Source organism: Schistosoma mansoni (genome assembly GCF_000237925.1).
Source record: "Schistosoma mansoni, WGS project CABG00000000 data, supercontig 0080, strain Puerto Rico, whole genome shotgun sequence".
NCBI classification, from domain to species: Eukaryota; Metazoa; Platyhelminthes; class Trematoda; order Strigeidida; family Schistosomatidae; genus Schistosoma; species Schistosoma mansoni.
Genome location: NW_017386030.1, coordinates 182,928 through 200,158, shown reverse-complemented (window position 1 = coordinate 200,158; position 17,231 = coordinate 182,928). Strand labels below are relative to the sequence as shown.

Genomic DNA, 17,231 nt, shown 5'->3' with positions numbered 1-17,231 from the left:
GATTCACGCCAAGTACATATGCATATTATAGATGACAAAGTAAATAAATAAACTTTTTCTCTACTCATATTTCTTCTTTTGATATTAATTTTGATTATAATCAGAAGGAGTTTTTGTGGGGACTTAGCATTTCCATAGTTGAAAGTGTGAGTCAATTGAAGCTAGACCATCAGGGGAAACTTGGAAGCAGTGGAAGGCCGTATCGCCCTATTGTGGGACTCCTCAGTGGTAGTGCGCATCCACGACCTCGCCTTGCGAGATTCTAACCCAGGACCTATCAGTCTCACGCCAGAGCACTTAACCGATAGACCACTGAGCTGGCATCCGATGAGGAGTCCCACAGTAGGACGAAACGGCCGTCCAGTGCTTCCAGGTATTCTCTGGTGGTCTAGCTTCAATTGACTCACATTCATTTTTATTGAATGAATGAAGGAAAGTTTATAAATGGGATTATCTATTGACGGTTTTATTAATATTGAAGATTTGTGCTTTATGACATCAATAGTGTGTATGTGTGTGTGTTTTAGTAGTAGTAGTTTATAATGTTAATATAAGGGAAATATATCCACCTATACAATTTTGGTAAAATTCCAAAACAATAAACTGACAATGTACTTTTATTTCAATCTTGACTATTCTCGTCTCACATAAAAGTGCAAATACAAATTAGTAAAATTAAAAAAAGAAACGACGATGTTTTCTACATAATAGTACAGATTCACATGGTGTTGTATACTTGTTATTCAAGACTGCAACTGATCCGTCATTTGTTGGTATATGTGCATCCTGTGCAGGCTGCCTTGATATTACCTGAAGTTACAAGCTTTATAAGCAAAGATGGATAGTAGATAGGAGTGGAATCCAGTTTGACGCGCCCATTGCACAAGCAGATGGTTATAAGCACTCAGTGGCAAAGTAAATAACGCGATGGCATTTAAAACGAACAGTATTGAATTCGAATTCCAGAGTGAAAATCAACTCTGAGATGCAGGTACATTCATCTGATGAGTCTCAAATAGGACGAAACGTGCGTCTTGGATTCCACTGCTAATGCAGATTGTTTTTTCCCATGAATTATAGTCAGTTTTATTTTGTGAAAGCTACGGATTTTATTTTTGTTATGGTTTAAGGTTTACGATCAATAATCATGTACTATATCTATGCATATGATCAGTCGGATCACAGATCTGATCCATAAATTTACATATTGATCAATGGAAAAAAATGGAAACTTTTTACTGTTTATTGGTTTTTTGAGCCTATTTTCAATCTAATAATCAATCAAAAGATGATTGGTAGACCACACAAGAGATCAACTATGAAGTCATACTTGAAACAAAATTATACCTTAAGTAGTAGAAGTCAAAGTAAACACTATATAATTAATAGTAATTAAGGAATACTTAAGTATAGGTCTACTATAAGCTTAGTATAAGTAGTATGTAGGAATTCAACAATAAACATATAAATAATCATAATCCGGAAAATATAGTCGAACTTCTCATTTATTTATTTACACACATAAATATTGGTACAAAGGGGCACAAAATACATATACGCCGTACAAATATCATCTGATTTATGTGAGGGATGTGATACTGCCTGGGTGCCCAAACTGAAGCATGTGGTTTCTTTTAGGAGGCCACACCCGGAACCTTTGACCTAAAGATCTGATCGACAAGGCAGTGGAGCATCTTAAGGAGATGCAGTCCTATGGTAGCCGGTGACCAACGATTGATTCATACGCCATTTGTTCCTTCAGGATACTGGAGCACATGTGCATCATTGGTTTAGAATGAGGGTTTTTCAACTCCCCTAGGTGGATCTTCCATATTAACCAATCCGAATAAACCGCCGGACATTCACTTTTCGTTCTCTCAATTTCGTAAACAACACCGGTGCCACGAGAAGTCAGTGAGTAGGACTTCCCGCTGTATACGCGTGACCATGTGAGAGCATTTCGAGAGGAAGAGCAGACTCTCCTCACTCTTAGTCGTACCAGGGCGTTTGAGGGCATGTTTCCAATCGTAGTCTAACGTTAGTCAATTTATGTTTTCAATAAAGTTAATTATTTGTCAATTCATATATTTGAAATAAAAATTGTTTCTTCTGTTCATAAAGAAACAATGATATAAGAGGAACAACCAGATTTAAAGAAATGTGAACAGGTGATTTATAAGAGTTTCATCATATATATTCAAACAATCATCCTATGATTCACCAAATTATCTAAGTTAAGATCTAATAATCAACTGGATTGTTCAACATATAAACCTAAGTAGATTTCTTAAAACTTTAATCTTGATCGTTTAAGATCTAGGATCAATTTCAAGTTTATTTTTACTCAGTATACAACAATTCTTCAATCATACATTAATTCATGTTTGCTTCATTCCAAATGGTATTCTGCAACCCATTGTTCTTTTCAAACTCTAAATTTTTCCATTATATTATAATATGTATATGAAAACACCGATCTTTTCGTGTATAAGAAAATATCTGATACTTGGTTGTTTATAGATATGCACATTTCAAGATACTGTGGTGTGTGCTACTGATGTCGGCAAATATAAGTAGTATGTATCATCAATCAAAAGTGAAATGCCTGGTGATGGTACAAGGTTAAGAAGCCGAAGAGAAGAGAATGAGAACAAAGAATGATGGGTGTGGAAACGGAAGAAAAATGAAGTTCTGAGTTATTTGATTGACATTTGAAAAAGTAATAGTCAAGTTTGAACCAATGGATTGACATTTTGCAAATCAAGTATTCGCTGTACAGTTCTCAGATTTTACTAAGATATTCTGTAATTTTATGTTTAAATACATTTAATTGCCCCCACTTGTGTTGTCGCCCACTACAATACTATTATTATTTGTTTGAACACATAAAGATTGGTACAAAGTTGCAACGAATATATATGTGCCACACAAGTCACTTGATTTGTGTGTAGGCTACGATACTACCCGGATACCCAAAATACAATACTAGCTAACCATTTACTTATTTAAAACACAAGGGCAACGATAAGATGCCTATGGAGAGTACATTATACATATATAGGCTGAAGCGGTCTTAATAGGACAATTTCTTAGTGGTTACGAGTTTCCACACTCGGTCAGTAAATCCTAAGTTCGAGACCCGGATATTGAAAACCGGGTAATATTAATAAACCCCCATATTAGAAATCAAGAACATAAATTTATAAGTAGACTATAAAATAAATCGTAATCATATTGTTATTGTTAAAAGAAAAATTAAAAAATACCCCCCAAATAGATTATACTAACACACAATTAGTAAGTAGTATTGATAGTTTTTTGATAAAAGAAACACAATCACATCTGAATCATACACACACACACACAAATACTCATTTTTATAAAAGAGAAAAATGCATCACAATAAATGATTGAAGTGGATTTGTTTGTATATCTGAATAGAATTATCGATATATATATATATATAGAACAGTGAATTTTTTTTTCTGGTTGGCGTTTTTTTTAACGAGTTAGTTTTTCTACGGGGTGGGGTTGCTAACCCCATGCCCAACCCTCCTCCTTTACCCGAGCTCGGGACCGGCAGTAGCCCCCGGAGAAGCTACAGGCGGAAAGGATTGTTCAGGATAGAGTTGGATGGAGAATGCTGGTGGGCGGGGCTTATGCTCCTCCATGAGGTGTAACAGGTGTAAGTAAGTAAGTATAGAACAATGAATAAGGGAAATAGCCATTAGTAGGAAAAAGGAAAAAATTTTTTTTATAAAAGTAGAAGAAAATAAAGAAATCAGTTCGGTTTTTTTAAAAGAAAAACTTACAGGTAAAAATACAAAAAAAAAAGTTATTTTTCCTTTCTTGTTTAAATGTATATATGTATAGTATAGTTATTATACATTCACTGATCGACTATTCAATGATATAATAGATTCATCAGTTGTAGTCATTTCATTTACCTTTTGAAAAGAAACGAAAATTAATTGAGAGAATAATGAAAAAAATATATATACATTTCTCAACTACTATAACTTTTATTATTATTGGTAAGTAGAGATGGATAGTGGCTAGCAGTGGAATCCAGTTTGACGCGCGTTTCGTCCTCTATCCATCTTTGCTTACCATGCTTGTGAATTAAGGTTATATCGAGGCAATACGCACAGTATGCACATATGCCAACAAGAGACTGAACAGTTGCAGTCCTAACACATCAATGGGAAGATTCAAACAAACAATACTAAATAAATTTTATTATTATTATCAGAAGGGGTTTTTGTCGAGATTTTAGTAATTTTATATAGTTCAGATCATGATTCAATTGAAGCTAGACCATCATGGAAAACCTGGAAGCATTGAATGGCCGTTTCATCCGGTTGTGGGACGCGTTCTAGATCCAATCTTTCACAGCCAGACTAACATCACAAAGGTGCCATAGATGGCCCAGATTGGCATAATCCGCTCTGTCTTTCACTATACGTGCATCGATCTCATCACTCACGCCAATACCAGCACTTATGCAGCTACCTAGATACACGAACTTCTCAACTACTTCAATCTGCTCACCACCCAGGGTGAGTACAGGATTAGAATCCTTCCAGTCTTGTAGGAGTACTTTGCACTTTGAAGGTCCAAAGCACATACCGTACTTGCGGACACTGATTACCAATTGATTAAGTGCGGATTGCATGGCTTGGGAATTATCACACAGTAAGACAATATCATCAGTCTTAATTCACAAACATTATAAGCAAAGATGGATAGTGGCTAGCAGTGGAATCTAGAAGGCACGTTTAGTCCTATTTGAGACTCGTTAAATAGATAAGCTTGTATCTCAGAGTTGATATTTACTCTGGGACTCAAACCCAGTAGTTAAATGGATAACAATGATGATGTTTGAAGTAAACAGTAAACAAGAACAACCAGATTTACTGAATTAAATGAATTTATTAGTCTATTTCACGGTTTTAGGATAGACGTTACAATTAAGCATGAAATTCTTCAATAGTGCACGAAATTACAGTTGCGAACGGGAAGTGAACTGAAAAATCTTCAGGTTCTACTACAAACACGATTTCATTTAGTTCAATACTCAAAATTTTAATTTTTGATATCAATACATCTGATTCTTATGTCACTTATATACAATGAATATGAACAACAACACCCTTGATGTGTTGACAATTTACATATGTTAATATATGATCTGTAGTAGTTCACAGTTACAATGAACAGTCGTAGAATAAACAGGTGGACAAAGATATAGTGCATAATATTCACGCAGGTTGGATTGTATTCTCCTATGTAAACCCTAGGCTCCATTAATGAAGTGGCCCTCGAATGCCCTAGTAGGGCTGAGGGTTGGGAGAGTTAGCTCACCCCCTCGAAATAGTCTAACATGGCCTCGCGTATACACAGCCACTGCCAGGTAAGTCTTAATCACTGCCTTCTCGCGGCACCAGTGTTGTTTACCATGGAAAATCTGTAGATACTGGAGGGCCGTTTCGTCCTAGTATGGGACTCCTCAGCAGTGCTTATCCACGATCGCGCCTCACGAGATTCGAACCAAGGAGCCATCATTCTCGTGCGCAAACAGTTAACCTTTAGACCACTGAGCTAGCATCCAATGGTGGTGGCTCAGTAATCATTTCCTTTTATTTACAATTACCAAGTGACCTCAACAATTTAACCTTAACATTTAATTATTAAACAAACACTACTACTTACTCCTTCAATCATTCGATTGCGAACATTATTTACATGATTATCATCACCATCATTATTGTTAATCTGTTCAATTCCTTGTTGAAGTTGTTCCGTTTGATTTGAGAGATTGTCTACATTTATAGAATTATTCAATAGATTTGAAGAATTTTGAATTGTATTATTATCATTATGATTTTGGGATGTATATTGTTGATTTTGATGTGATTGTATCTGTTGTCGATGACGATAACAACAACAACATCTTCCTTTGCCTTCTTCTTCTTGGTGTTGAAGTCGTCGTCGTTGTTGTTGTCGTGGAAATTGTGAACGATTTATAAAAGAATGTTTACATTCATCAGTAGATGATTTGTTTGTTACGGATGTTGTTGTTGTTGTTGTCATTGTATAACCAAGTGCTTGTTCATAAAGTAAATGTCGATCAGGTCGTGTATCATCTTCTTTAAATATAGTTGATTTAGGATTATAATATTGTTGACATACAAAATGCCATAATGGTGAATTATTCGAACGTCCATGGGTATTTTGCATATCCTAGAAGGAGAAAGAGACAGAAAGAGCTAAAAAACAGCCGATTCATTCAATAGACAATAAAGATAAACATTTAATGAAGAGGTTGAGTGAAACTGTTCGATAGTAAGATAATTTTCAACTATTTATCATAGAAAAAACTCCCCTTGAACAACAGGTCTGATGTTAAGTATACTGTCTCAGACAGTAGTGAACGAGAAGATAATTGGGGACAATCGAACGTATTTCAATACAAAATTACAGAATCTCTTAATACAATTTGAGAACCATACCTTGACGTAGTGGTCGGGCTTGCCTATCGTGATGAACCAATCGAGAGATATTGGCTGGAACAATCGTACTCAAGTTCCTACCATGCCAGACACGTCCGTTGAAGAGCAGTGAGACTAAAAGCAGCAATCCCAAGGTCCGAAGGCGAAGACGTACTGCTGACTGTACAGAGGTGTGACAGCAGTAAGGTGTTTCCTTTAGACAACCAGCATAACAGCGATGCTGCCTTCCCACAAGGACGGGTGGGGTTAGAAAAGGTCGATCCTAAAAATGACACCTCGCCTTACCGCACGGATATCCGTCTCCGGCGGTAAGGTCTCAACAAGTACGGAGCTAACACAAAAACTACCCACAAAAAGGTCGTGTGTGACCGACCTCAAGCAGTTGTCCCTTGGGCACTGCGGTCACGCTCTCAGGTCATTAAGACCACTTCTAACCCAATTTCCTTTTCAGGTACCTCTAGAAGAACCCTTCCACGGTGTGGGCAACCGGAAAGTGAAAACTACCCTCATACCTCTAACAGCACTCAAGACCACTGTATTCATAATCAATCTCCTTCTTCAATTCCTACTATTCCTTCTACCTTGACTTTCAACACTAAACTTCCTGCTCCGGTTTCCTCCTCAAGTGTCACCATGGCCAACGATTCTAGTGCGCGAAACGCTGTCCCAGGTCTACTAAAACCTCGCTCCAAACTACACATTAAAGCCTACAACGTACGTACCCTAAGTCAAATCGGTCAACAGGCCTCCTTAGCTAAAACCCTAGAATCTCGTACCATTGATGTATGCTGTGTCTCCGAAACACGCATACAGGATCCTAGTGTGGTCATTCACTTGACCTCACCTCGCCAAAATGGACAGCCAACAAAATACACCCTCGGTGTATCTGGCGACCCGTTGGCTAGTTCTCGTAGACTTGCAGGTGTAGGCATAGCACTAAGTACAAGGGCAGAACAGGCACTATTAGAATGGATCCCCGTTAACAGTCGCCTGTGTGCTGTCCGGCTAAATGGCTCCGTAAGAACTCGGAAGGATAGGGACACACGTCGTTGCCTTTTCGTCGTTTCTGCCTACGCTCCCACTGACTGCAGCCATGATGAAGTAAAAGATGACTTTTACAGAAAACTCTCTGAGCTTCTTCAAAAAGCTAAGCGCTCAGACATAGTAGTCGTAGCGGGTGACTTTAATGCCCAGGTAGGCAGCTTAAATCAAACAGAAAGACATTTAGGTGGGTATTTTAGTATTCCGGCTCAACGAACCGATAATGGTGATCGTCTGTTGCAACTATGCTCAGACAATCATTTATTTTTAGCAAGCACTAATTTTAAGCATAAGGAGAGACATCGTCTAACATGGCGACCACCTTCACCAAACCAACGATGGACTCAAATAGACCATATTGTCATCAGTCATCGTTGGAGAGGCTCAATAGGAGATTGTCGCTCGTATTGGAATACTTGTTTAGACTCTGATCACGCTTTAATACGAGCACGCATTTGTCTGCGACTCAATGGACGCAGGAAAAGTACACTAAGAAGACCCATTAGGATTGAACTGGAGGACGAGAAAGCCAAATGTAAATTCCAGAAACAACTGAGTTCACATCTACGCAGTTCTGTAAACGAGACTGACCCAGATGCTGCTTGGAAAGACACACGAACAGCTGTGGAAACAGCAGTAACATCTATTAGTCATTTAAACCATAGGGCTCCAAAGAACCAATGGATTTCCTCTAAGTCTATTTCACTGATGGATTCTCGTAAATTCATCCTATCAGGCTCTGAACACGACGAAGAGCGTAAACAAATTAGATCTAGGTTAACTAAAAGTCTAAGGAACGATCGTGAGCAGTGGTGGGCAACGAAAGCAAAAGGGATGGAAAAGGCAGCGGCTGTAGGCAACACCAGGCAACTATTCAGACTAATAAAAGAAACTGGAATTAAGAAGTCAAGTTTAAGTGAGACAATCTCGGAAAAAGACGGAATTCATAGAAGTTATTAATTTAGTGGTGGTAATGTATAAAATATTGTATATAAGGATATAGTACAGGAAAAAAGAAAGGAAGATATGAAGCTATTTTAATCTCATAGTTTAAGGGAAGACAAAGAGTGTATACACCTACGCCATTGTGATCGATTCTGAGCCATGTCATACAGAGTCTCCAACCACTGGTTACGATAGTCACGCGCACCTCAACCAAGTAGTCTGCATCTACCAACATGGCTCAGACTAGAAGTTATTGACTTCAAGCACTGATGCCACGTTTTGGTTTAGCCACCCCAAACTAACTATAATTAATAAATGGTAAATGTAGCTAGTTTGTTGACAGATAATACCAACGGCAAGGATGTATATTGTTAGTTAGTTCCCATTATTTGGTAACAAAGTCAACTTTCTTCATTCTGTATTTTATTCACTACAAGAAACTACAAGCCAAAACTGATATCTTTACTAAAAACCTTCAAACTAGTGTCTGCTACTACTTCAAGTAGCTTACAATTATTCATATAAGGAGCTGTTTAACGTAGACATTTACGACGGAATGAATGGATAATCAAATTTGTAATACCCGATTACTGAACTATCGAAATAAAGGCAGTATACACTAGTATTGTGTGGTTGATAAGCATTTAGATATTAATATTTAAGCACTCAAGGTAATAGATTGATTTTAGGCTTAAGTATTAAAACATAGATGAAATAAATACCTATACACATATGTAACTGATTGATATGAAATAAACCGGACGCCCAGGATAGAGTGAGTTGGAGAATGTCGGTCAGCAGCCTTTGCTCCATTAGGGGATAACAGGTGTAAGTAAGTGATGTAGTTCATACAAATTAATCAACGTATATAAACTATATTTTAAACAAATAACAGATTTTTTCATAGTTGAAATCATGAGTCAATTGAAGCTAGACCACCATGGAAAACCTGAAAGCAATGGACAGCCGTTTCGTCCTATCATGGGACTCCTCAGCAGTGCGCATCCACGATCCCGCACTCGCGAGATTCGAACCCAGGACCTATCAGTCTCGCGCGAGAGCACTTAACCGATAGACCACTGACCCAACAAATTTCTAAATATCTTTTATTGAATGTATTTGTGGTTATTAATGACTGTGTAAAATTTATATAGACATAAAAACCATTTTCACATAAGCAACCGCTACCCCTTAATGTTTTTTAACTTTGTATACGTATGACTAATATGTAGTGAAAATTTCACTTTGTTGATAGTTAAAACATCATTAATCATATTTAGGATTAAACTATACTGTCTATTTTTCTGAAAATTACTGATGATAATACAATTCGAATTGGAAAAGGTGAAGAGTGAAGTTAAAACCGGCAAGTTATTCTCTAAAAACTGATTGAATTCAGTACATTTATTTTATTTATTTAAACACATAAATATTGGTACAATGAAGCACCAAATACATATGCGCCGCACAAATCTCATTCCGTTTGCGTGACGGCTGTGATACTACCTAGGTGTCCAAACTGAAGCAGTTACGTTCCTCAGCAGCGCGGATCCACGATCCCTATTCTATTGAATAAATTAAGTGATAACTAGATAGATTCGATCTATCTCGAATTTAATACAGTAGTCATCAGGTCCAGGCTTTTATATTATGAAAAGTAATTTGAAGGCTGATTGAACAATTTATTTATTAAAAAGTTCATACATAATATTTTAATTTTGTTCCTATTATCAACATAACATCATACTAATTTGTATGATCGTAGTGTAGTGAACGAGAAGACAAGTGGGGACAATCGAATGTATTTGAGCACAAATAACAGACTATCTTACTAAATTCTGATAATCATACAGTAGTAAACCGTTAATCTGCAAAATAACAATCAATTGTCTCAATCTTGACTGTTCCTTCTGCAAATATCAGTTCATCTTCTCTGATTTCATTGTTCATACATTTTCATACCGATCGCGCTTCATTCATGTTCGTTTCTTATCGATATTCTGCCAAAATACATTTCTCTGCCTAACCATCGTCATATACTACTTATGTGGATATAAGTAGACCATACCACAGTAGTACACTTTATCACATACTTGATTTTAGTCACTCTAACTGCACTAATTGATTTCAATTCGTGAAGTTTCAAGTTATGGTGGATGATAGCTTTCAAATTTTGATAAATAAGGACTAACTTATAAATGAATTATTATACATTCATTTTAATTTCAATAGTTGAGATCATGAAACAATTGAAGCTAGACAACCATGGAAAACCTGAAAGCACTAGATGGCCGTTTCGTTTTAAATTGGGACTCCTCAGTAGTGCGTATCCACGATCCCGACATGTGAGATTCGAACCCACAACCTAACAGTCTCGCGAGCGAGCGCCTAACTTGAATAAAAAAAGTCCGCTAGTTTTTATGATGTTATAATTTTACCTACTCATAAGTAGTTACAATTTGTATGCAGAAATTTCTTTTTACCAAACAAAGTGATATTTTATAGAAGGGATTAATTGCTAAAAACTTATATTTAAATTATACTGAAGAGGATTTCTTTCAACAAATAAAAAGTTGTTTACTAATATAAATTTTAAACTGTTTGTTAGAAATGAATATCACAGTAAAAGAAACCTTAACTTTAAAATCCATCATAACATGAATTAGATAACTTCATAGTGATCAATGATATCTATGAATAGAACTAAGATAACACTTCTAAGACTTGAAAATTACTACTAACTATCCTATTACTATTTAATTGAAACAATTCGATCAGTATTATATATTAGACAGACATAGAACTGTTCATTCTTATCTTGTTTGCTCCCAAATGCCCTGGTACGGCCGAGAGTGGGGAGAGTACGCTCTAACATAGCTACGCGTATACAGCCAGTGCCAGAGGAGTCATACTCACTGCCTTCTCGTGGCACCAGTGTTTTTTACGAAATTGAGAGGACGAAAAGTGAATGTCCGGCACTTTAATCGGATCGATTAATATGGATTATCCACCTAGGGGAGTTGGAAAACCCTCATTCCAAAACAATGCTGCACATGGGCTGGCTCCAGTATCCTGATGGAACAAATAACGTATGAATCAATCGTTGGTCACCGGCTACCATGTGATTGCATCTCCTTACAATGCTCCACTACCTTGTGGATCAGACCTTTAGGTCAAAAGCTCTCGGTGTGGTACTCTAAGATACCCAAGCAGTATCACAACCACTTGATTTCTACCAATATTTATGTGCCTAGATCAATAAATAACATTCAAAAAAGAAAACAAAAACCAAAGCAAAAAAAAAAGAACCCTCAAACTAACCTTTACTTCTTCATATGCTTCAAATATAATTGTAACAAATAAATTTAATACAACATATATAAATAATGTTATAAATAGATATAAAAATAAACGACTAAATAAATAGATACCAATAGGTGCATTATTATTTATTATAGTAAATGTAACAAACATATCATCACCATTAATTAAACTATATAAACATTCAACTGTTGACATAAATGTACGAAATTTGAGATTATATGGGCCTAATACAACCCAACCACATAAACTAAATGCAAAGAATAAGATTAATGCACAAACACAAAAACGTAATAAACCAGGTATGGAACGTGATATTGTACGAATAAGTAACTATATAATCAAAAAGAGAAAAAAAGAGAAAAAAATGAGAGAGAAAATAATTAAGTAAACAAAAAATCAATATCAATGAATAATAATGATAATGATATAAATGATAAAAATCATATTGTGTTCTATGAGGATACCAGCTCAGTGCCCGCACGCGAGATTGATAGGTCCTAGGTTCGAATCTGGCGAGGTGGGATCGTGGATACGCACTGCCACTGAGGAGTCTCACAATAGGATGGAACGGTTGTCTAGTGCTTCCATGATTTCCATGACTAATGATTTCAACTATATATAGTATTATTATTATTACATACTGATTACAAGTCGAATGAGTGATTGTAGTCAGTAAATCATTGGTTAATTTGTAAATTTAATAAGCATAAACACAATAAGATTTATTTATTTATTTATATAATGAATAAAGATTAGGTCTAATAATAGTTAGTTCTCAAAGGTCGAATTCCTAAAACTGAACAACATATGGAACTTGAAACAATTGTCTATCAACCAATATCAAAGTAACAATCTTCAATACGAACATGAAGACAGTTTTACTCTGCACAGTTGAGACTTGTAGAACTACTAAATCCATCGTCAAGAAGGTACAAGTATTTATAAATAGTTGTCTACACAAAATACTCAACATTCACTGACCGGATATTATCAGCAACAGCGTTTTATGGGAGAGGACAAACCAGCTTCCAGATGAAGAGGAAATCTGGAAAAGACGTTGGAAGTGGATAAGACATACATAAGGGAAATCAACAAACTGCATCACGAGGCAATCCCTAACTTGGAATCGTGAAAGGAAGCGGAAAACAGGAAGGCCAAAGAACACATTAAGCCAGGAAATAGAAGCAGATATGAAAAAGATGAATAACAACTGAAAAGAACTTGAAAGGACTGCCCACGACAGGATTGGATAAAGAGTGGTTGTGAGCGGCCTATACTACTTCACGAGGACTAATAGGCGTAAGTAGTAGTATTAATAACACGTCCAGAAATTTATTAACTTAATATTAGTGCCTTAAAGTAATCTGTAGTACATAATTCGTTAGTTCTTCAGTTATATTGATTTTTATTTAAAAAAATTTTTTTTGACCAATTACTATTTTTTTCCATGTTTACGCTGATGTTGCTGATCCGACACTGAATGATGTGATTAAGAACACTGAATTGTTATTACTTAATAAGGAAATAAAATTTAAGCAAGTGTATTGTTATGTCAGATGCCTTAACCGAGTCGATAGATGTGGAGTATTCATCTAGGGAAGTTGGAAAACATTGATTCCAAACCAATGGTGTACATGAGCTCTGGGATAATGAAAGGAAAAAAATAGAGTAACAATTTATTGTTAGTCACCGGTTCTCATAGTACTGTATCTCTTAATCTTGCTCCATTGCCTTGTAGATTACACCTCTAATTCAATTGGACGCTTGAAAAATACCCACTTGCTTTGATTGAATGCCCAGGTTATATTCCAGTCATCACACAAACAGAACGACGAAGTGTAGTGCATATATATTTGGTGCCTCCTTTTTATATATTTATATATATATTTGCACATTCAACATTTAATCCATTTTGTCAGTCAGTCAGCTACGATGTAGGACCAGGCACATATATACATCGGTCCAAGTTGCCATAATCTCATTAGCACAACAAGATGTACAACGAATTCATAGAAGTAGTTAATTTAATGGCAGTAATATGTAAACGAAAGATCGTATATAAGGATATGGTACAGGAAGAAAGAAAGATATAGTTTAAGGGAAAACAAAGACTGTATACACCTACGCCATTGTGATCGATTATGAGCCATATCACATACAGTCTCCAACCATTGGTTAAGATAGTCGCGTGGACTTCAAACAAATAGTCTGCATCTACCAACATGGCTAACACTTGAAGTAAGTGACTTCAAGCTCTGATGCCACGTTTTGTTTTGGCCGCCCCTAAACTCTCTCTTCCAAGTATCCTCAATACTAGTCACCATTGTGTAATAAATATATTTGTCATTCATTAACCCATCTTATTATCAATGAATTTAAGAGATGACTATGAATCTTAATCTTTAATTATCATGTGAATGAACAAATCAATTGTATAGAATTTTACATTAACAGATATACAAATAAAACTATGATTTGTCTACTCCAATCAATCAATCATCATCATCGTCCTTGATCAGTGTTATTCATACACACACACACTATACAATAAATGGATCTATTTTGTGAGTAAAACTATGTCACTTGAATTGGTTACATTCACAGGTCGTTTATAATGATAATTTATATTTGAACATATAGGGGAGCATTAAAATATATCCACTTAACACAATAAGAAAAGATGATTATGAAGAGATAGAGAATGTAAAGTGTATATAATGAAAAGAGCAGCAACGAACAGAAATTAATGTATGAGAGCGAAGTAACAATAAGAAGAACAAAAACAGTTCAGTTAGCAAGAACACAGCCAGAAAGAATTCTTTCATTTAAAGAAGTTATGTTTACTTTTATGAAGAAAGTAAAAGAAAGTTACAGTGGGATAGTCGCTAGCTTCCATTCCCAACCATATCTGATAACGTTTCAAGCCACTGTGTTGCACCACCTCTAGGGTCATAACCACCGAGACGTGAAGGACCAACAGAAACCGGTCTTGTATAGCTTTCTTTCATACTACAACACCATGTGACACATTGACCACCTCTCCGCTATGTCCAACCGGTCCCGACGAGGGATTCTCTGGGACGACATTCGTAGGACATATCCAAGCCACTGAGGTCGATGTTTCAAGACAGAAACCTCAATTGAATCATCGTTGCTGTCTCCGAATACATGTTGTCGAACCTATGCATTTTTTAACATGATGTTGTCACTGGATGTCAGCAATCCTTCGGAGACAAAGATGATCAGATACAGAGAATGGTGAGTTAATCAAATTTCCGTAACTGTATCACATCTATAGTTACATGATTTTCGAATCGGATTATAAAGTAGTTTGAATAATTGTAACCAACGATTTGATCTATCTAATCTGAATTCGTGATTTAATCATTGTTATACTATACGATTAAGAATATACAGCCCTAAGACACTGTATGAACATAACCAAGACAAGTTCCAATTCTTGTATATCACAAATAAAACACTGAATTTCACAACAACAACAAAATATGTTAACCACTTAAAAATCCAGAAAATTCAAACGAATTACGTGAAACCGACTACGATCACGTTTTGACAAATAAAAATTCATACTACTTATAAGTAACATGAAATTATTAGCTAAAGTTGGTCACAATTAGGCATTCAAACTGTGTGTATCCTTACGCTGTTGTCATATGAGAAACCGACATAGTATAGTATACCAATCCAGACAAGTAGTGCACCAATACCCATTAAATAAGTCAATGGTTCGTATTTCACTTGAATCTATAAAACAAAATTGACAAAGCAACAATAAATGGACATTGAAGCTATTGTATGTATTAAAATATTATTTCAACTGTTTATTAAACTGATGAGTCTCAAATAAGAAATGAATGTCCCCGCTTTTCACTGCTAACCACAAACCAAGTACATTTATTACATTGTCCTTTTAAATTTTAATTTATTGTTTTATAATCTTAATCTCTGACAGTAAGTGACTGTTTAAAGTCATATCACTTCTCTATTAGATCTGTCCAGTGTTAATTTAGTGCTCAGAAATGCGTTAGTAACAAGGAATCTATACACTAGTACGACATATGTTCTCAAACCATATTGTCCAGGTAGAATATTTTCTATTACCATCAGTAGTGCAGCCACCTTTACAATTCTGACGTTTATCCTGATAATTTGATCTATCTGTGTTGATATGGTGTGTCGAATCAAACCGATACATATGTTCCAGGTTCTATGTTGCTTATGTCTAACTGACTGATTGTTTCATGAATTAAAGAGGTTAGAACAACTAGTCAACCAATTCAATACAAAATACAATCTATGATCTTATATATGAATAAAATATCGAACAAAATTAGAGTAACTATGCGTCTCTTTGAAAAAAAAAGTACGTTATCACCATTTTTATTTATTTATTCAAATACATAAACATTGATACAAGGAGGCACCAAATAGATATGAACCACACAAGTAACTTGATTCGTATGTGGGCTGTGATACAGCCCGGGTGCCTAGACAGGAGCAGGTGGTTTTGTTAGAGGGTTATACACGGAGACTTTGACCTGAAGGTCTAATCCACAAGGCAGTGGAGCAACGTAAGGAGGTGCAGTCCCATGGTAGCCAGTGACCAATAATAGGTCCATATGCCACTTGTCCTTTTAGGATCCTGAACCCCATGTGCATCATTGGTTTGAAATTAGGGTTTTCCAACTTCCCTAGGTGGATAATCCATATTAATTAACGTGATTAAAGCGCTGAACATTCGCTTTTCATCCTCTCAATTTCGTAAACATAACGGTGCCGCGAGAAGGCAGTCGTTGTATGCACATGACCAGGTAAGATCATTTCTAGTAGAAGAACAGACTGTCCCAACCTGTTATATCCCCCGGTGAATTACGAATGGTAACTTTTACGTCTATTTATGGATCAATGTAATATGCCTATTTCCTATTGTACAATTATTACGTAACTGAACTATTCATATTCGGAAGGGGATTTGTGGAGATTTCAGTATATTTCAAAGTTGAAATCATGAGTCAATAGTGGTTAGATCTTTTTCTAGGCCCTGCAAATTCAGTAAGGGCAGCATCGTCGTAATATTGAACTTCTAAGTCCTCATAAAATTCCCCGGTTGGTGCATAGGTATGATAAGAAATCCATCAGTACTGCCCTCTTGTTATGTTATGATATAGACAAGTATCAGGATCCTGGTCACATACTATTCCCATCCTACAAGTGGGTTTTGTGAGAGGTTGTATAGCATATATGCCACTCGTGGTGCGAGTGGGGCATTATCTTCGATCAAGCCGGACTATATCTGAAGCACATCCTGATTGAAGTAGTTGTAGTTCTACCTGCATCTTCTGTGTTTCACTGATCATAAGCACCGTCACGTTGTGTTTCCTCATTTCA

General features: G+C 36.1%; 1 protein-coding gene across 2 annotated transcripts in view; it reads right to left on the bottom strand.

Annotated features, from left to right (window-relative positions):
- Positions 1 to 3,834: 3,834 nt before the first annotated feature.
- Smp_190090 (mucolipin, putative) overlaps positions 3,835 to 17,231 on the bottom strand; it is a gene marked incomplete at both ends in the record, with an annotated part of 34,056 nt that continues 20,659 nt past the window's right edge. Inside the window, 4 exons of one of the 2 annotated variants that reach the window (XM_018790489.1) lie at positions 3,835 to 3,947; positions 5,713 to 6,243; positions 11,820 to 12,152; positions 15,486 to 15,587. In XM_018790489.1, the coding sequence (XP_018646220.1) occupies positions 3,882 to 3,947; positions 5,713 to 6,243; positions 11,820 to 12,152; positions 15,486 to 15,587 (1,032 nt within the window). Of the gene's footprint in view, positions 3,948 to 5,712; positions 6,244 to 11,753; positions 12,153 to 15,485; positions 15,588 to 17,231 lie in introns of those variants that run through there. The other variant, XM_018790490.1, reaches the window with a different exon arrangement.